Below are 22107 nucleotides of genomic sequence, written 5' to 3'. Positions count from 1 at the left end.
GATTCTGGATCTTAGATCTCTGTTGGATGCATAGTTTGTAAATACTTTCTCCCATTCTGTGGGTTGTTTATGACATCACATGAGTGTCAGGATTAACTGACTGTACAATATTTAAAGTATTGCCCAATACCTGACATATATCATTAATTGTTAAATATCATTATCATCATTATGCTGGCATGCTCTATAACTCCTGTCTCCTCCATTTCTAGCATATTGTCATATACACATAACAGTAAAAAATCCTCCTTTTTAGGAACTTCCAACAGTTCTTTATATTCATTTTCCCAATGCATCCTCGCTATTGTCCCCAATTTACAATTGAAGCAACTAAAATCCAGTGAAATAAAAGAGCTTGCATAGTTCACAAAACCAGGAAATAAGAGTTCCTTAATTTTTATTCATCTTAAAAGCATAGACATTATCATATTCTTTTTTAATACTTTGTATATTTTTTGAAGTAATCAATAAACATAATTACTACTTCCAGTGAGCCCAAAGATATTTTATTAAAGTTATTTTAAGTCACATGAAAGGTTATGTAGAGGATTTTAAATTTCATTTTCAAGAATTAATATTTGAGATACTGAGAAATTACACAGGAATTGCATACTTTAGTGATTGTATTACCACATAGATTAAAACTGTGTTCTTTTGGACATATTGACTTATTGTATTTCATTGTGGAAATTGCTGTAATTATGTCCATTATAGAACATTTGCAAAAAACAACAAAAAATTACCTATAATCATAGCACCAAAAGAGTAGTTATTCACTGTTAATGTTTTGCCTACGATTTTCACATGATTGAGGTTATAATAGGAATATACTGCTATAAACTTCTCTTTTCACTTACATTAAATGACATTACATCATAGGAATTTCCAAAGGGCAGTAAAACTGTTAGGAAACATCACTTTATTTTATTTTATTTTACTTTAAGTACTGGGGTACATGTGCAGGATGTGCAGGTTTGTTACAAAGGTAAACTTTTACCATAGTGGTTTTCTGCACCTATCAATCCATCACCTAAGAGTTAATTCCAGCATGCATTAGCTATTTTTTCTGATGCTCTTTTCACCCCTGAGAGGCCCCAGTGTGAGTTGTTTCCCTCCCTGTGTCCATGTGTCCTCATTTTTCAGCTCCCACTTATGAGTGAGAACTTACAGTGTTTGGTTTTCTATTCCTGCATTAGTTTGCTGAGGATAATGGCTTCCAGCTCCATCCATGTCCCTGCAAAGAATATGATCTTATTTCTTTTTATGGCTGCATAGCATTCCACGGTGTAGATGTACCACATATTCTTTATCCAGTCTATCATTCATGGGAATTTGGGTTGATTCCATGTCTTTACTATTGTGAATAGTGGTGCAATGAACATATATGTGCATGTATCTTTATAATAGAATGATTTATATTCCTTTGGGTATATACCCAATAATGGGATTGCTGGATCAAATGGAATTTCTGGTTCTAGGTCTTTGAAGAATTGTCACACTGTCTTTCACAATGGTTGAACTAATTTGCATTCTCACCAACAGTATAAAAGCGTTCCTTTACCTCTGTAGCCTTGGCAGCATCTGTTGTTTCTTGATTTTTAATAATTGCCATTCTGACTGGTGCGAGATGGTATCTCATTTATTTTATTTGAATTTCTCTCATGATCAGTGATGTTGAGCTTTTTTTCATGATTGTTGGCTGCATAAATGACTTCTTTTGAGAAGTGTCTGTTTATGGCCTTTACGCAACACCACCTTTATTGGCCATACAGTTGTCTGTTGTAGATATCTATAATTATTTATTTGGAGACAAGGAGATTTTATGTGTTTTTCTAGTATAAATAATAATGCAATGACCAGGTTTCTGTATGGATAATTCTTACTAGGTTGGATTACTGTTCTTATGATGGATTCCTAAAAGGAGAATCACTGGCTCAAATGGTCAACTTTGTAAGGCTCTTGACAAGTACATTAACTTTAATATGTTGATTACATATTAACATGTTGATAAGGGTATTCTTTTAATAAAGTTGGCTGGATGACTTGTTTATGTAGTTAAAGTTTGCATTGTTTTATTTCTTCTTAGGTTTGAGGAAGCAATAAAGGAGGCTCATGCTGTAGATCAAAAGCTTGCAGAGAAGCAGGAAGATGAAGCCACCCTGGAAAATAAATGGCCCTTCCTTGGGGTTCCTTTGACAGTCAAGGAAGCTTTCCAGCTACAAGGTACTATTCTTTTATTTTTGGCTACATGAGTTTAATTCACAAGTTGCTACATTTTCTAAACTTATAAACTAAAAATGATGTTATAAAAGTGAAGGACTAATTCATGCTGCTTCCTCAGTTTTGAAATGAGAGGAAATATTCAGCAAGTTCCATTGGGAAAAATGATAATAGTCATCCTCTGTTAGCTCTGTATGGCATATGGGGGCACTATGCTCAGTATCCATTAATCCTCACAGCAAACTTATAAGAATAGTATTATTGATCTCATTTTTCAGATAAGAAAATTGAGGCTCATGACCCTCAAGTAGTTTGGCTAAAGCCAAACTTGGATTCTGATAAAGACCTGTGCTTTCTGTGTCATACAGTTCTTATTTTGTAACTTTCTGCTAGCCTCAAAAGTAAATGACAATCTCAAATATTTGGAAAGTAAACGATGTAGTTTTAAATAACCCATAGGTCAAAGAAATGAATCACAAGGAAACATTTGAACTGAAAGAAAAAATATAATAATATAACAAAATTTATGGGATGTAACTAAATTAGTATTTAGTGGGAAATGTATGGCTTTCAGTGAGTATATATTTAAAAAAAGATTTAAAATCAATAACTGAAACCTGGCCTTAAATGGCTCCTGTGAAAGGGGTCAGTGAGGGAACTGAGGCCTCACCTTCACCGGAAATCTCTGGGATCCTAGCTATAGGGGACCCTTGTCGCCCATGGGTATATGAGCTAGCAGCAAGATCTGACAGAGAGGAGGCAGAGACAGGCCTTCAGAGGGCTTGGAGCCTGGAAGCTTTTGGTACTCTGGGCAGCTCCAGCTGAGAGTAGCCATAGGCACCAATCCCCAGGGCTTCCCATTCCTCCGAGGAGGTGCAGGCCAGGTGACCTCTGACCCAGAAGAGAGCAGAGCCAGCTTCTTCACGGGACTGAGGTGCATCTGCTCTGCAAGCTTTACTGCCTGTCAGCCTCTCCCAGCATCCATGCCTAGCTGCTTTGCAGGAGCAGGTGCACATAACAGTCCTTGAAGCCCAACCTCAGTGTATTGATGCACCTGAGTACTTTCCTAGCTAGCCTGGAGCATCTTGGATTCCCTAGCACAGGCAGAACCAAATCCCAGCTAAGGGACAGTTAGGTGCACCCAGAGATACAGCATGATACTTGAGAGTAACGAGCAGAGATCTGTGGACAGTAATGAAGTTAGGGAAGAGTTCACAACTCCAGAACACTGAGAGGGGAGAGATGCATAGGTTCCTGGGCCAGGTGAGACCATACAGGGTGGGTCCATAGAGTGTGGCATATCTCTCTGCTGCAACCTCTGCCCGAGAGGGTTGGTGGTACAGAATAGCTAACAAAAGAAATGCTGGGAGCAAGATGGCTGAATAGGAACAGCTCCAGTCTCCAACTCCCAGCGCGAGCGACACAGAAGACCGGAGATTTCTGCATTTTCAACTGAGGTACTGGGGTCATCTCACTAGGGAGTGCTGGACAATCAGTGCTGGTCAGCTGCTGCAGCACGACCAGTGAGAGCTGAAGCAGGGCAAGGCATCGCCTCATCTGGGAAGCGCAAGGGGGAAGGGAATCCCTTTTCCTAGCCAGGGGAACTGAGACACACAACACCTGGAAAATCGGGTAACTCCCACCCCAATACTGTGCTTTAAGCAAACGGGCACACCACACCTGGCAGGGAGGGTGCCAGGCCCACGGAGCCTCCCTCATTGCTAACACAGCAGTCTGCGATCTAACCGCAAGGCAGAAGCGAGGCTGCGGGAGGGGCGCCCGCCATTGCTGAGGCTTAAGTAGGTAAACAAAGCCCCTGGGAAGCTCGAACTGGGTGGAGCTCACAGCAGCTCAAAGAAACTGGTTTTAATACCATAAAAACCCTAGAAGAAAACCCAGGTAATACCATACAGGACATAGACATGGGCAAGGACTTCATGTCTAAAACACCAAAAGCAATGGCAGCAAAAGCCAAAATTGACAAATGGGATCTAATTAAACTAAAGAGCTTCTGCACAGCAAAAGAAACTACCATCAGAGTGAACAGGCAACCTACAGAATGGGAGAAAATTTTTGCAATCTACTCATCTGCCAAAGGGCTAATATCCAGAATCTACAAAGAACTCAAACAAATGTACAAGAAAAAAAACAAACAACCACATCGAAAAGTGGGCAAAGTATATGAACAGACATTTCTCAAAAGAAGACATTCATACAGCCAACAGACACATGAAAAAATGCTCATCATCACTCGCCATCAGAGAAATGCAAATCAAAACCACAATGAGATACCATCTCACACCAGTTAGAATGGCAATCATTAAAAAGTCAGGAAACAACAGGTGTTGGAGAGGATGTGGAGAAATAGGAGCACTTTTACACTGTTGGTGGGATTGTAAACTAGTTCAACCATTATGGAAAACAGTATGGCAATTCCTCAAGGTTCTAGAACTAGATGTTCCATATGACCCAGCCATCCCACTACTGGGTATATAGCCAAAAGATTATAAATTATTCTACTACAAAGACACATGCACACGTATGTTTATTGTGGCACTATTCACAGTAGCAAAGACTTGGAATCAACCCAAATGTCCATCAGTGACAGACTGGATTAAGAAAATGTGGCACATATACACCATGGAATACTATGCAGCCATAAAAAATGATGAGTTTGCGTCCTTTGTAGGGACACGGATGCAGCTGCATCATTCTTAGCAAACTATCACAAGAAGAGAAAACCAAACACCGCATGTTCTCACTCATAGGTGGGAACTGAACAATGAGCTCACTTGGACTCGGGAAGGGGAACATCACACACTGGGGCCTATCATGGGGAGTGGGGATGGGGGAGGGATTGCCCTGGGGAGTTATACCTGATATAAATGATGAATTGATGGGTGTTGACGAGTTGATGGGTGCAGCACACCAACATGGCACAGGTATACATATGTAACAAACCTGCACGTTATGCACATGTACCCTAGAACTTAAAGTATAATTAAAAAAATAAATAAACGAAAATATATAAGAAATGCCAGTGCAGCACCACTGATCATGGAGGGTACTCCCAAATCCTAGGACCAGATCTGTTGCGCGCGGTGCTCTCTCTTTCTGCTCTCCCAACTCCATAGCATGCCCGCATGCTAAAGGAAATACAAAAGAGCTGCACAGCTTGGTGTTAACCTAGCTACTGGCCATTACTCTTAAATGCTTCATCTACTGGATTGCAGCCCAAACTACAGCACCAGTCAGTCATCTGGCTAATATATACACCTGTGAAACCAAGTGCAAGAATTCAAACACACATAAAGTTCCTACAGAGGCCAGGTGTGGTGGCTCATGCCTGTAATCCCAGCACTTTGGGGGACTGTGGAGGGTGGATCACCTGAAGTCAGGATTTTGAGACCAGCCTGACTAACATGATGAAACCACGTCTCTACTAAAATAAAAAAAAAAAAAAAAATTATGTGGGCATGGTGGCGGGCGTCTGTAGTCCCAGCTACTTGGGAGGCTGAGGCAGGAGAATCACTTGAACCCAGTAGGTGGAAGTTGCAGTGATCTGTGCCATTGCACTCCAGCCTGGGCAAGAAGTGCAAAACTCCATTAAAAAAAAAAAAAAAAAAAAAAAAAAAAAACCTATACAGAACACTGGCCTTCTGAAAGGATCCACAAACATAGCCAACTAACTATACTGAACTTACACCACAGTTACAGAAATGCCAATCCTCAGATATTAGAATAAATCAGTGCAAGAACTCTGGAAATCCAAAAAGCCAAGTGTCCCTATTGACCTCAAAATAAGTCCAGTAGCTCCCCAGAAATTGTTTTTAACCAGTGTGAAATGACTGAGATGGCACAGTCTTCAGGATGTGGGTATCAATGAAACTTACTGAGATTCAGGAGAAAGTTGAAATCCAATCGAAGGAATCCAAAGAATTCAGTAAAATGACCCAAGAGATGGGAGACAAAATGGACATTTTAGGAAACAACGAAACAGCGCTTCTAGAACTTAAAGACTCACTATGAGAATTTCATAATACAATTGGAAGTATTGACAGCAGAATAGACCAAGCTGAGGAAAGTATCCCAGAGCTTGAATACTGTTTTCACAAATCACCTTAGTCAGACAAAAATAAGGAAATAAGAAATTATAAAATTAAAGAAAACTCCAAGAAATATGGAATAATATAAGAAAACCAAGCCTATGACTCATCAGCATTCTCAAGAGAGAAGGAGAGAGAATAATCAACTTGGAAAATATGTCTGAGGTGAAGAAGTTGACACCAGTCTTGGTGAAGAGGTTGACATGCAAATCAAAGTGGTACAGATAATGGTGGCCACATACTATGTAAGATGACCATCCCCAAGGAACACAGTAATCAGATTCATCAAGGTCAATGCAAAAATAAATAAATAAATAAATAAATAAATAAATAAATAAATAAATAAATCTTAAAGGCAGCTAGAGAGAAGGGTTAAGTCACATGCAGAGAGAACTCCATCAGGCAAGTAGTAGATCTGTCAGCAGAAACCTTAACAATAAGAAGATATTGGGGGTCTATTTTCAGCATCACTAAAGACAAGAAATTCCAGCCAAGAATTTCATATCCTCGCATGTAAACTTCATAAATGAAGGAGAAATAAAATTCTTCTCAGACACGAAAACGCTGAGAGAATATTTTTCAACTAGACCAACCTTACATGAGGCCTTTAAGGAAGTGCTAAACATGGATTCAAAAGAATGACACCACCTGTCACAGAAACACTCAAGCTGATAGCTTCCATGCACTATAAAAGGACTATGCAATCAAGTCTATATAACAAACAGCTAATAGCATGACTTGAATAAAATCACATGTATTTGAATGTAAATGAGCTACATGCCCCAATTAAAATAGAGTGTCAGGCTGGATGAGAAAACAAGACCCAACCGTCTGTTTTCTCTAAGAGGCGCATCTCATGTGTAATGATACCCACATGCTCAAAGTGAAAGGATGTAAGAAGATCTATCATGCAAACAGGAAACAAGAGCAGGAGTTGCTATTCTTTTTATCAGATAAAACAGATTTTAAACCAACAACAATCAGGAAATTCAAAGAAGGGCATTATATAATGATAAAGGTTTTAGTTCAACGAGAAGACTGAACCATCTTAAGTATGTATGCACCCAATATTGGAGTGCTCAGATTCACAGAAAAATCTTCATGACCCAAGAAAAATCGTAGACAGATATACAGTAATAGTAGGAGATTTCAAAACCCCACTGACAGTGTTAGACAGATCATCAAGGCAGAAAACTAACAAAAGAAACTCAGGACTTTACCTCAACACTTGACCAATTGTACTTAATAGACATCTACAAAATACTCCACCCAAAAACCATGGAATATACATTCAACTCATCTGTACATGGAGCATACTCTACATGGTCAGACATACTTCAAGTCTCAATAAATTAAAATATTAAATCTTACCATGCACACTCTTGGACCAGAGTGAAATAAAAATAGAAATCAATATCAATATCTCCCAAAACTACACAAATATGTGGACATTAAACAACTTTCTAAGGAAACCTCCTAGGTGGACATTGAAATTAAGGCATAAATCAAAGACAGTGATTAATAACTCTTAAGTGAACATCAAAATTAAGGCAGAAATAAAAGAAAACAAAAACAATCTCTAAAATTAATGAAAATAGTGACACATCTTACCAAAGTCATTAAGGCACCACTCAAGCATTGTTACCAGGAAAGTTTATAGAAACAAATCCTTCTTCAAGAAGTTGGAAAGATCTAAAATTATCCATATAACATCACACCAAGGGGAACTACAATAATAAGAAAAAATCAATTCCGAAGCCAGCAGAGGAAAACAAATAACTAAAATTAAAGAAGTTAGTAAAATATAGATGTAAAATTCTATACAAAAGATAAATGAAATTAAGAGTTTGTTTTTCAAAAATAAGTTGGACTGAGGGGGTGTGAGCAAGATGGCTGAATAGGAAGAGCTCCAGCCTCCAGCTCCCAGTGTGAGCGACACAGAAGATAGGTGATTTCTGCATTTTCAACCAGGGTACTGGGTTTATCTCACTGTGGAGTGCTGGACATTCGGTGCTGGTCAGCTAGTGCAGCCTGACCAGCGAGAGCTGAAGCAGGGCAATGCTTTGCCTCACCTGGGAAGCACAAAGGAGAAGGGAATCCCTTTAGAAACTGAGACACACAACACCTGGGAAATCGGGTAACTCCCACCCTAATACTGCCCTTTACCAAGGGTCTTAGCAAACGGCACACCAGGAGATTATATCGCACACCCGGCTGGGAGGGTCCCATGCACACAGAGCCACCCTCATTGCTGCCACAGCAGTCTGAGATCTAACCGCAAGTCAGCAGAGAGGCTGGGGGAGGGGCGCTCGCCATTGCTGAGACTTAGTAGGTAAACGAAGCCTCTGGGTAGCTCGAACTTGGTGGAGACCACAACAGCTCAAGGAGGCCTGCCAGTCTCTGTAGACTCCACCCCTGGGGGCAGTCTGCCTGCTCAAGTGGGTCCCTGACCCCTGAGTAGCCTAACTGGGGGACATCCCCCACTAGGTGCAGACTGACACCTCACATGGCGGGGTACACCCCTGAGATGAAGCTTGCAGAGCAAGAATCAGACAGCAGCACTCGATGTTCAGCAATATTCTATCTTCTGCAGCCTCTGCTGCTGACACCCAGGCAAACAGGGTCTGGAGAGGACCTCAAGCAATCTCCGACAGACCTACAGCTGAGGGTCCTGAGGGTTAGAAGGAAAACTAACAAACAGAAAGTACACCCACACCAAAACCCCTTCAGTACGTCACCAGCATCAAAGACCAAAGGCAGATAAAACCACAAAGATGGGGAAAAACAGGGCAGAAAAGTTGGGAGTTCAAAAAATTCAAAAAATCAGAGCGCATCTCCCCCTGCAAAGGAATGCAGCTCATCGCCAGCAATGGATCAAAACTGGACGGAGAATGACTTTGACAAGTTGAGAGAAGAAGGACTCAGTCGATCAAACTTCTCAGAGCTAAAGAAGGAACTATGTACCCAGTGCAAAGAAACTAAAAATCTTGAAAAAAGAATGGAAGAATGGATAACTAGAACAATCAATGCAGAGAAGGCCACAAACGAACTGACAGAGATAAAAACCATGACACGAGAAATACGTGACAAATGCATAAACTTCAGTAACTGACTCAATCAACTGGAAGAAAGAGTATCAATGATTGAAGATCAAATGAATGAAATGAAGTGAGAAGAGAAGTCTAGAGAAAAAAAAAGGAATAAGAAATGAACAAAGCCTCCAAGAAATATGGGATTATGTGAAAAGACCAAATCTACATCTGATTGGTGTGCCTGAAAGTGAGGGGGAAAATGGAACCAAGTTGGAAAACACTCTTCAGGATATCATCCAGGAGGACTTCCCCAATCTAGTAAGGCAGGCCAACATTCAAATTCAGGAAATTCAAAGAACGACACAAAGATACTCCTCGAGAAGAGCGACTCCAAGACACATGATTGTCAGATTCACCAAAGTTGAAATGAAGGAAAAAATGTTAAGGGCAGCCAGAGAGAAAGGTCGGGTTACCCGCAAAGGGAAGCCCACCAGATTAACAGCAGATCTCTTGGCAGAAACTCTACAAGCCAGAAGAGAGTGGGGGCCAATATTCAACATTTTTAAAGAAAAAAATTTTAGACCCAGAATTTCATATCCAGCCAAACTAAGTTTCATAAGTGAAGGAGAAATAAAATCCTTTATAGACAAGGAAATGCTTAGAGATTTTGTCACCACCAGGCCTGACTTACAAGAGATCCTGAAGGAAGCACTAAACATGGAAAGGAATAACCCATACCAGCCATTGCAAAAAACATGCCAAAATGCAAAGTCCATTGATGCTAGGAAGAAACTGCATTAACTAATGAGCAAAATAACCAGCTAATATCATAATGACAGAATCAAGTTCACACATAACAATATTAACCTTAAATGTAAATGGACTAAATGCTCCAATCAAAAGACACAGACTGGCAAATTAGACAAAGAGTCAAGACCCATCAGTTTGCTGTATTCAGGAGACCCATCTCACGTGCAGAGACACACATAGGCTCAAAATAAAGGGATGGAGGAAGATCTACCAAGCAAATGGAGAACAAAAAAAAAAAAAAAAAAAGCAGGGGTTGCAATCCTAATCACTGATAAAACAGACTTTAAACCATCAAAGATCAAAAGAGATAAAGAAGGCCATTACATAATGGTAAAGGGACCAATTCAACAGGAAGAGCTAACTATCCTAAATATATATGCGCCCAATACAGGAGAACCCAGATTCATAAAGCAAGTCCTTAGAGACTTACAAAGAGACTTAGACTCCCATACAATAATAATGGGAGACTTCAACACCCCACTGTCAATATTCGACAGATCAATGAGACAGAATGCTAACAAGGATATTCAGGAATTGAACTCAACTTTGCACCAAGCGGACCTAATAGATATCTACAGAACTCTTCACCCCAAATCAACAGAATTTACATTCTTCTCAGCACCACATTGCACTTATTCGAAAATTGACCACATAGTTGGAAGTAAAGCACTCCTCAGCAAATGTAAAAGAACAGAAATTATAACAAACTGTCCCTCAGAACACAGTGCAATCAAACAGAATTCAGGACTAAGAAACTCAATCAAAACCGCTCAACTACATGAATACTGAACAACCTGCTCCTGAATGACTACTGGGTACATAACAAAATGAAGGCAGAAATAAAGATGCTCTTTGAAACCAGTGAGAAAAAAGATACAACATACCAGAATCTCTGGGACACATTTAAAGCAGTGTGTAGAGGGAAATTTATAGCACTAAATACCCACAAGAGAAAGCTGGAAATATCTAAAATTGACACCCTAACGTCACAATGAAAAGAACTAGAGAAGTAAGAGCAAACACATTCAAAAGCTAGCAGAAGACAAGAAGTAAATAAGATCAGAGCAGAACTGAATGAGATAGAGACACAAAAAAATCCTCCAAAAAATCAATCAATATAGGAGCCGGTTTTTTGAAAAGATCAACAAAATTGATAGACCGCTAGCAAGACTCATAAAGAAGAAAAGACAGAAGAATCAAATAGGCGCAGTAAAAAATGATAAAGGAGATATCACCACCCACCCCACAAAAATACAAACTACCATCAGAGAATACTATAAACACCTCTGTGCAAATAAACTAGAAAATATAGAAGAAATGGATAATTTCCTGGACACTTACACTCACCCAAGACTAAACTAGGAAGAAGTTGAATCCCTGAATAGACCAATAGCAGGCTCTGAAATTGAGGCAATAGTTAATAGCCTACCAACCAAAAAGAGTCCAGGACCATTCGAATTCACAGCCAAATTCTACCAGAGGTACAAGAAGGGGCTGCTACCATTCCTTCTGCAACTATTCCAATCAATAGAACAAGAAGGAATCCTCCCTAACTCATTTTATGAGGCCAACATCATCCTGATACCAAAGCCTGGCAGAGACACAATAAAAAAAGAGAATTTTAGACCAATATCCCTGATGAATATCGATGCAAAAATCCTCAATAAAATACTGGCAAACCGAATCCAGCAGCACATCCAAAAGCTTATCCACCATGATCAAGTGGGCTTCATCCCTGGGATGCAAGGCTGGTTCAACATACACAAATCAATAAACGTAATCCAGCATATAAACAGAACCAAAGACAAAAACCACATGATTATCTTAATAGATGCAGAAAAAAGGCCTTTGACAAAATTCTACAGCCCTTCATGCTAAAAACGCTCAATAAATTCGGTATTGATGGAACGTATCTCAAAATAATAAGAGCTATTTATGACAAACCCACAGCCATTATCATACTGAATGGGCAGAAACTGGAAGCATTCCCTTTGAAAACTGGCACAAGACAGGGATGTCCTCTCTCACCACTCCTATTCAACATTGTTTTGGAAGTTCTGGCTAGAACAATCAGGCAAGAGGAAAAATTAAAGAGTATTCAGTTAGGAAAAGGAGAAGTCAAATTGTCCCTGTTTGCAGATGACAGGATTGTATATTTAGAAAACCGCATCATGTCAGCCCAAAATCTCCTTAAGCTGATAAGCAACTTCAGCAAAGTCTCAGGATACAAAATCAATGTGCAAAAATCACAAGCATTCTTATATACCAGTAACAGACAAACAGAGAGCAAAATCAGGAATGAACTTCCATTCACAATTGCTTCAAAGAGAATAAAATACCTAGGAATCTAACTTACAAGGGATGTAAAGGATCTCTTCAAGGAGAACGACAAAGCATTGCTCAATGAAATGAAGGAGGACACAAAAAAAATGGAAGAACATACCATGCTCATGGATAAGAAGATTCAATATCATGAAAATGGCCATAGTGTCCAAGGTAATCTATAGATTCAATGCCATCCCCATTAAGCTACCAATGACTTTCTTCACAGATTTGGAAAAAACTGCTTTAAAGTTCATATGGAACCAAAAGAGACCCCGCATTGCCAAGACAATCCTAAGCCAAAAGAACAAAGCTGGAGGCATCACGCTACTTAATTTCAAACTGTACTACAAGGCTACAGTAACCAAAACAGCATGGTACTGGTACCGAAACAGAGATATAGACCAATGTAACAGAACAGAGCCCTCGGAAATAATACCACACATCTACAGCCATCTGATCTTTGATAAACCTTACAAAAAAGAAATAGGGAAAGTATTCCCTATTTAATAAATGGTGCTGGGAAAATTTTCTTGTCATAAGTAGAAAGCTGAAACTGGATCCTTTCCTTACTCCTTATACGTAAATTAATTCAAGATAGATTACAGATTTAAATGTTAGACCTAAAACCATAAAAACCCTAGAAGAAAACCTAGGTAATACCATTCAGGACGTAGACATGGACAAGGACTTCATGTCTAAAACACCAAAAGCAGTGGCAACAAAAGCCATTATTGACAAATGGGATCTAATGAAACTAAAGAGCTTCTGCACAGCAAAAGAAACTACCATCAGAGTGAACAGGCAACCTACAGAATGGGAGAAAATTTTTGCAATCTACTCATCTTACAAAGGGCTAATATCAAGAACCTACAAAGAACTGAAACAAATTTATGAGAAATAAACAAACAACCCCATCAAAAAGTGGGCAAAGGAAATGAATAGTGGTACAGTTGAAAAGTGGTACAGGTAATGGTGGCCACATACTATGTAAGATGACCATCCCCAAGGAACATAGTAATCAGATTCATCAAGGTCAATGCAAAAATAAATAAATAAATAAATAAATAAATAAATAAATAAATAAATAAATAAATAAATCTTAAAGGCAGCTAGAGAGAAGGGTTAAGTCACACGCAGAGAGAACTCCATCAGGCAAGCAGTAGATCTGTCAGCAGAAACCTTAACAATGAGAAGATATTTCTTCTCATATCACAATTTTTCTCATAACAAGACTATTTCTTCTCAAAAGAAGACATGCATATAGCCGACAGGCACATGAAAAGATGCTCGTCATCACTGGCCATCAGAGAAATGCAAATCAAAACCACAATGAGATACCACCTCACACCAGTTAGAATGGCAATCATTAAAAAGTCAGGAAACAACAGGTGCTGGAGAGGATGTGCAGAAACGGGAACACTTCTACACTGTTGGTGGGATTGTAAACTGGTTCATCCATTGTGGAAAACAGTATGGCGATTCTTCAAGGATCTAGAACTAGAAATACCATATGACCCAGCCATCTCATTACTGGGTATATACCCAAAGGATTGTAAATCATGCTGCTGTAAAAACACATGCACACGTATGTTTATTGTGGCACTATTCACAATAGCAAAGACTTGGAATCAACCCAAATGTCCATCAGTGACAGACTGGATTAAGAAAATGTGGCACATATACACCATGGAATACCATGCAGCCATAAAAATGGATGAGTTTATGTCCTTTGTAGTGACATGGATGCAGCTGGAAACCATCATTCTCAGGAAACTATTGCAAAAACAGAAAACCAAACACCACATGTTCTCACTCATAGGTGGGAATTGAACAATGAGATCACTTGTACTCAGGAAGGGGAACATCACACACCGGGGCCTATTATGGGGTGTGGGGAGAGGGGAGGGATAGCATTGGGAGTTATATCTGATGTAAATGACGAGTTGATGGGTTCTGACGAGTTGATGGGTGCAGAACACCAACATGGCACATTTATACATATGTAACAAACCTGCATGTTGTGCACATGTACCGTAGAACTTAAAATATAATAATAATAATGAAAATAAGTTAGAGTGCTACCTAGGTTAAAAAAGAAGGAGAAGATTCAAATAAGTACAATCAGAAAAGACAAACATAACATTACCACTTATTTAATGGAATTATGAAAGATTGTCAGATACTATGAAGAACTGAATGCACACAAATTAAAAATATATATATAGAAAATGGAAGTATTCCTGGAAACACACCATCTCCCAAGATTGAATCAGGAAGAGAGTGAAACCTTGAACAGCCCAATATTCAGCTCTGAGATGGAATTGGCAATAAGAAACCTACCAATCAAAAGATGTCCTGGACTAGATGGATTCACAGCCAAATTCTACCAGACATACCAAAAAGAGATGTTACCAATACTACTGAAATTATTCTAAAAAATGGAGGAGGAAGGACTCTAACTCATTCTATGAAGCTTTCATCACCGAAATACAAAAATCTGGCAGAGACACGACAGAAAATAAAAACTTCAGACCAATATCCCTGATTAACATAAACTCAAAAATCCTCAATATAATTCTAGCAAACCAAATCCAGCAGCACAACAAAAATAAACTCATTGTGATCAATTAGGGTTTATTCCTGGGATGCAAGATTGGATCAACATATGCAAATCATTTAATGTGATTCACCACATAAACAATTAAAAGTAAAAACCATGTGATCATCTCAATAGATGCAGAAAAATAGCTTTTGGTATAATTCAACACCCCTTCTTTATACTAACTCCCAACAGACTAGGCATCAAAGGAACATACGTCAAAATAATAAGAGCCATCTATACCGAACACACAGGCAATGGCACACTAAATGGGCAAAAGCTGGAAGCATTCTTCCTGAGATCTGAAACAAGGAAAGTGTGCCCACTCTCACTACTCCTGTTTGACATAGTACTGGAAGTCCTAGCCAGAGCAATCAGACAAGAGAAGGAAAAGGCTTCTAAATAGGAAAAGAAGTCAAGCTGTCTCTCTGTTGATGATATGATCTTATGCTTAGAAAACCATAAAGACTTCACCAAAATCCTACTAAAACTGATAAACGATTTTAGCAAGGTTTCAGAATACAAAATCGATGTAGTAAATCGGTAGCATAATAATGTCCTGGTTGAGATTCACACAATCCCATTTACAATAGTCACAAATAAAATGGAATACTTAGGAATACAGCTAAACGAGGAGGTGAAAGATCTCTATGAGAACTGCAAAACACTGCTGAAAGAAACCAGAAGTGGTACAAATAGTTGAAAAAAATTCCGTGTTCGTGGATTGGAAAAATCAGTATTGATAAAATTATGCATCCAAAAGCAGTTTACAGATTTAATGCTATTCCTACCAAACTACCAAAGACATTTTTCAAAGAATTGGAAAAAAAAAAAACTATTTTAAAATTCATATGTAACCTAAAAATAACCTGAATAGCCAAAGCAATTCTAAGCAAATAGCATCCAGAGATATCACAGTACCCCACTTAAAACTATATTAAAAAGCTACAGTCACCAAAACAGCATGGTACTGGTACAAAAACAGACACATAGACCAATGGAACAGATCAGACAACTCAGAAATAAAGCCACACCACATGTAGCCATCTAATCTTTGTCAAGGCCAAAAAAAATATGCAATGGGGGAAAGACTCCCTATTCAATACATGGTGCTGGGATAACTCACTAGCCATGTTTGTAAGACAGAATCTATACACTTATCTTTTACCATAGCAAAAACTAACTCAAAATAGATAAATATTTAAAATGTAAGACCTCAAACTATAAAACATTCTAGATGAAAACCTAAGAAATACCCTTCTTTATATTGACCTTGTCCCCCCCCCAAAAAAAAACATGGTCAACTCCCTAAAGCTATTGCAACTAAATGAAAAATTTACAAGTGGGACTTAATTAAACTAAAGACCTTTTGCACAGCAAAATAAACCATCAACAGAATAAACAGGCCACCTACAGATTGGGAGGAAATATTCATAAACCATGCATGCAATAAAGGTATAATATCCAGAATCTATAAGGAACTTAAGCAAATCAACAACTAATAAACAAATTACCCATTAAGAAATGACCAAGAGACATGATCAGACATTACTCAAAAGAAGATAGACAAGTAGCCAACAAATATTTGAAAAAATGCTCATCAGGATCAAGTTCACAAATAGCAATATTAGCCTTAAATGTAAACAGGCTAAATGCCCCAATTAAAAGACACAGACTGGCAAATTAAATAAAGAGCCAAGACCCATTGGTGTGCTGTATTCCGGAGACCCATCGCACATGGAAAGACACACATAGCCTCAAAATAAAGGGATGGAAGAATATTTATCAAGCACATGTAAAGCAAAAAAAAAAGCAGGGGTTGCAATTCTAGTCGCTGATAAAACAGACTTTAAGCCAACAAAGATGAAAAAAGACAAAGAAGGGCATTACATAATCGTAAAGGGACCTTTGTACCAAGAAGAGCTAACTATCCTAAATATACATGTACCCAATATGGGAGCACCCAGATTAATAAAGCAAGTTCTTAGAGACATACAAAGAGACTGAGAGTCCTATACCATAATACTGGGAGACTTTAACACCCCACTGTCAATATTTGACAGATCAAGAAGACAGAAAATTAACAAGAATATTTAGGACTTGAACTCAGCAATGGACCAAGTAGACCTAATAGACATCTACGGAACTCCCCACCCCAAATCAACAGAATATACATTCTTCTCAGCATCAAATTGCACTTATTCTAAAATTGACCAAATAATCGGAAGTAAAACACTCCTCAGAAAATGCAAAAGAATGGAAATTATAACCAACAGTCTCTTATATCACAGTGCAATGAAATTACAACTCAGGATTAAGAAACTCACTCAAAACTGCACAACTACATGGAAAGTGAACAACCTGCTCCTGAATGACTAGTGGGTAAAGAAATTAAAGCAGAAATAAACATGTTATTTGAAACCAGTGAGAAAAAAGACACAATGTACCAGGATCTCTGGGACACAGCTAAAGCAGTGTTTAAAGTAGGAAAGATCTAAAATTGACACCCTAACATCACAATTAAAAGAACTAGAGAAGCAAGAGCAAACAAATTCTAAAGCTAGCAGAAGACATGAAATAACTAAGATCAGAGCAGAACTAAATGGGACAGAGACACACAAAAAGCCCTTCAAAAAATAAATGAATCCAGGAGCTGTTTTTTTGAAAAGACTAACAAAATAGATAGACTGCTAGCCAGACTAATAAAGAAGAAAAGAGAAGAATCAAACAGACACAATAAAAAATGATAAAGGGGATATCACTACTGATCCCACAGAAATACAAACTACCATCAGAGAATACTTATAAACACCTTTACGTAAATAAACTAGGAAGTGTAGAAAAAATGGAAAAATTCCTGGACACATAAACTCGCCCAATTCTAAACCAAACCTGGAAGAAGCTGAATCCCTGAATAGGCCAAGAAGAAGTTCTGAAATTGAAGCAGTAATTAATAGCCTACCAACAAAAGAAAAGCCCAGAACTAGATGGATTCACAGCCGAATTCTACCAGAGGTAAAAAGAGGAGCTGGTACCGTTCCTTCTGAAACTATTCCAAACAATAGATAAAGAGGAACTCCTCTCTAATCCATTTTATGAGGCCAGCATCATCCTGATACCAAACCCTGGCACAGACACAACAAAAAAAGAAAATTTCAAGTCAATATCCTTGATGAACATCGTTGTGAAAATCCTTAATAAAATACTGGCAAACTGAATCCAGCAGTACATCAAAAAGCTCATCTACCACAATCAAGTCAGCTTCATCCCTGGGACGCAAGGCTGATTCATCATACACAATTCAATAAATGTAATCCATCACTTAAACAGAACCAATGACAAAAACCACATTATTATCTCAATAGATGCAGAAAAGGCCTTCAATAAAATTCAACACCCTTTCATGCTAAAAACTCTGAATAAAGTAGGTGTTAATGGAACATATCTCAAAATAATAAGAGCTATTTATGACAAACCCACAGCCAATATCATACTGAATGGGCAAAAGCTGGAAGCATTCCCTTGGAAAACCGGCACAAAGACAAGGATGCCCTCTCTCACCACTCCTATTCAGCATAGTGTTGGAAGTTCTGGCCAGGGCAATCAGGCAAGAGAAAGAAATAAAGGGTATTCAATTAGGAAAAGAGGAAGTCAAATTGTCTCTGTTTGTAGATGACATGATTGTATACTTAGAAAACCCCATTGTCTCAGCCCAAAATCTCCTTAAGCTGATAAGCAACTTCAGCAAAGTCTCAGGATACAAAATCAATATGCAAAAATCACAAGCATTCTTATACACCAATAATAGGCAAAAAGAGAGCCAAATCATGAGTGAACTCTCATTCACAATTGCTACAAAGAGAATAAAATATGTAGGAATACAGCTTACAAGGGATGTGAAGGACCTCTTCAAGGAAATGTACAAACCACTGCTCAAGGAAATAAGAGAGGACACAAACAAATGGAAAAACATTTCATGCTCAAGGATAGAAAGAATCAATATTGTGAAAATGGCCATAATGCCCAAGTAATTTATAGATTCAATGCTATCCCCATCGAGCTACCATTGACTTTCTTCACAGAATTGGGAAAAACTACTTTAAATTCCATATGGAACCAAAAAAGACCTTCAATAGCCAAGACAATCCTAAGCAAAATGACCGAAGCTGGAGGCATCACATTACCTGACTGCAAAGTATACTACAAGCCTACAGTAACCAAAATAGCATGGTACTGGAACCAAAACAGATATATAGACCAATGGAACAGAACAGAGGCCTCAGAAATAATGCCCCATGTCTACAGCAATCTGATCTTTGACAAACCTGGCAAAAACAAGCAATGGGGAAAGGATTCCCTATTTAATAAATGGTGCTGGGAGAAATGGCTAGCCATATGCAGAAAACTGAAACCAGACCCCTTTCTTACACCTTATACAAAAATTAAATCAAGATGCATTAAAGACTTAAACATATGACTTAAAACCATAAAAACCCTAGAAGGAAAGCTAGGCAATACCATCCAGGACATAGGCATGGGCAAAGACTTCATGACTAAAACATAAAAAAAAAATGGCAACAAAAGCCAACATTGACAAATGGGATCTAATTAAACTAAAGAGCTTCTGAACAGCAAAATAAACTATCATCAGAGTGAACGGGCAACCTATAGAATGGGAGAACATTTTTGCAATCTATCCATCTGACAAAGGGCTAATATCCAGAATCTACAAGAAACTTAAACAAATTTACAAGAAAAAAATAAACATCCACATCAAAAAGTGGGTGAAGGATATAAATAGACACTTCTCAAAAGAAGACATTTATGTGGCCAGCAAACATATGAAAAAAAGCTCATCATCCCTGGTCTTCAGAGAAATGCAAATCAAAACCACAATGAGATACCATCACATGCTAGTGAGGATGGTGATCATTAAAAAGTCAGGAAACAACAGATGCTGGAGAGGATGTAGAGAAATAAAGATGCTTTTACACTGTTGGTGTGAGTGTAAATTAGTTCAACTATTGTTGAAGGCAATGTGGCGATTCCTTAAGGATCTGGAACTAGAAATACTGTTTGATCCAGCAATCCCACTACTGGGTATATACCCAAAAGTTTATATATCATTCTACTATAAAGCCACATGCACACATATGTTTCTTGTGGCACTGTTCATAAAAGCAGACTTGGAACCAACCCAAATGGCAATCAGTGATGGACTGGATAAAGAAAATGTGGCTTATATACACCATACAATACTATATAGCCATAAAAAAGGATGAGTTCATGTCCTTTGCAGGGACATGGATGAAGCTGGAAACCATCATTCTTAGCAAACTAACACAAATCAGAAAACACTGCATGTTGTCACTCACAAGTGGAAGTTGAGTAATGAGAACACATGGACACAGGGATGGGACCATCACACACTAGGGCCTGTTGGGGGTTTGGGACCTGGGGGAAGGATAGCATTAGGAGAAATACCTAATGTAGATGACGTGTTGATGGGTGCAGCAAACCACCATTGCACATTTATACCTATGTAACAAACCTGCACGTTCTGCATATGTATCCCAGAACTTAAGTATAATAATAATAATGATAATAATAATAATAATAATAATAATAATAATAATAATAATAATAAATTCCAATTGAAACCTCTCCTTTTATTCTGGTTTCCATTTGCTTGGTAGATTTTTCTCAATTTTTAAAATTTTGAGCCTATGGATGTCATTGCATGTAGCATAGGTGTGTTGAAGATAGCATACCAATGAGTCTGGCTTGCCACTCTGTGCCTTTTAATTGGGGCATTTAACCTGTTTACATTCAGGGTTAGTATTGATATGTGTGGATTTGTTGCTGTCATCATGTTGTTACTTAGTTATTATGCAGATCTGTTTGTGTTATTGCTTGTTAGTGTCAACAGTCTGTGTACTTGTGTGTTTTTGTAGTGGTTTGTAATTACCTATTATTTCCACATTTAGTGCTTCTTCCAGGAGCTCTTATAAGGCACATCTGGTGGCAACAAATTTTCTTAGCATTTGCTTGCCTGAAAAGGATCTTATTTCTCTTTTGTTTATGAAGCTTAGTTTGGCTGGATATGAAACTCCAGGGTGCATTTTTTGTTTTTAAAGAATATTCGATATAGGTCCCCAATCTCTTCTTCCATGTAGGATTTGTGCTGAGAGGTCTGTGGTTAGTTTGTTGGGCTTCCTTTTATAAGTGACCTACCCTTTCTCTCTAGCCTTTAACATTTTTTTCTTTCATTTCAGCTGTGGAGAATCTGATGATTATGTGTCTTGGGGATGACCTTCTCATGAAGCATTTTGTGTGGGTTCTCACTATTTTCTGAATTTGAATGTTGACCTCTCTATCTAGGTTGGAGAACTTGCCCCTTGGTGGTATCCTGAAATATATTTTCTAATTTGCCTTTTTTCTCTTTTTCTTTTTCTGGAATGTCAATGTGTTCTAGATTTGGTCTCTTTATGTTATTCCATAATTCATGGAGGTTTTGTTCATTAAAAAATTCTTTTTTCTATTTAATTGTTTCACTATTTTATTTTAAAAAGCCAATCTTCATGCTTCAATATTCTTTTCCAAGCTTGGGTATTCTGCTGCTAATGCTTGTGATTTCATTATGAAATTTTTGTAGTGTGTTTTTCTGCTCTATCAGGTTGTGTTTTTTTTTTTTTTTTTTTTTTTTTTTTTTTCTATATTGACTATTTTGTCTTTCAGCTCCCGTATGTTTTTATTGTGAATTCTACCTTCTTTAGATTGGGGTTTAATATTTTCTCGGATCTCAGTGATCTTTCTTTATATCTATATTCTGAATTTTATTTATCTCATTTCAGCCATCTCAGCCTGGTTAAGAATGCTTGCTTGAGAATTAGTATGGTTGTTTGGAGGAAAGAAAAAACTGGTTTTTTGAATTGTCAGAGTTGTTGCTATTTTTGTTGGTCTGTTGTTTCTTCAATATTTAAAGTTGTTTTTTGGATGAGTTTTTTTTTTTTTT

General features: G+C 38.1%; 1 protein-coding gene across 3 annotated transcripts in view; it reads left to right on the top strand.

Moving 5' to 3' along the window:
• The window catches only part of FAAH2 (fatty acid amide hydrolase 2), a 116054-nt gene that overhangs the window by 17301 nt on the left and 76646 nt on the right, over positions 1–22107 (top strand). For all 3 annotated transcript variants that reach the window (XM_026451746.1, XM_023201583.1, XM_023201580.1), the window contains exon 3: positions 2087–2223. In XM_026451746.1, the coding sequence (XP_026307531.1) occupies positions 2087–2223 (137 nt within the window). The remainder of the gene's footprint in view (positions 1–2086; positions 2224–22107) is intronic.

The sequence above is a fragment of the Piliocolobus tephrosceles genome, chromosome 12 (genome assembly GCF_002776525.5).
Source record: "Piliocolobus tephrosceles isolate RC106 chromosome 12, ASM277652v3, whole genome shotgun sequence".
Lineage (NCBI taxonomy): Eukaryota > Metazoa > Chordata > Mammalia > Primates > Cercopithecidae > Piliocolobus > Piliocolobus tephrosceles.
The sequence above is the reverse complement of the archived record's forward strand: the minus strand, read 5'-3'. Positions and strand labels throughout refer to the sequence as shown.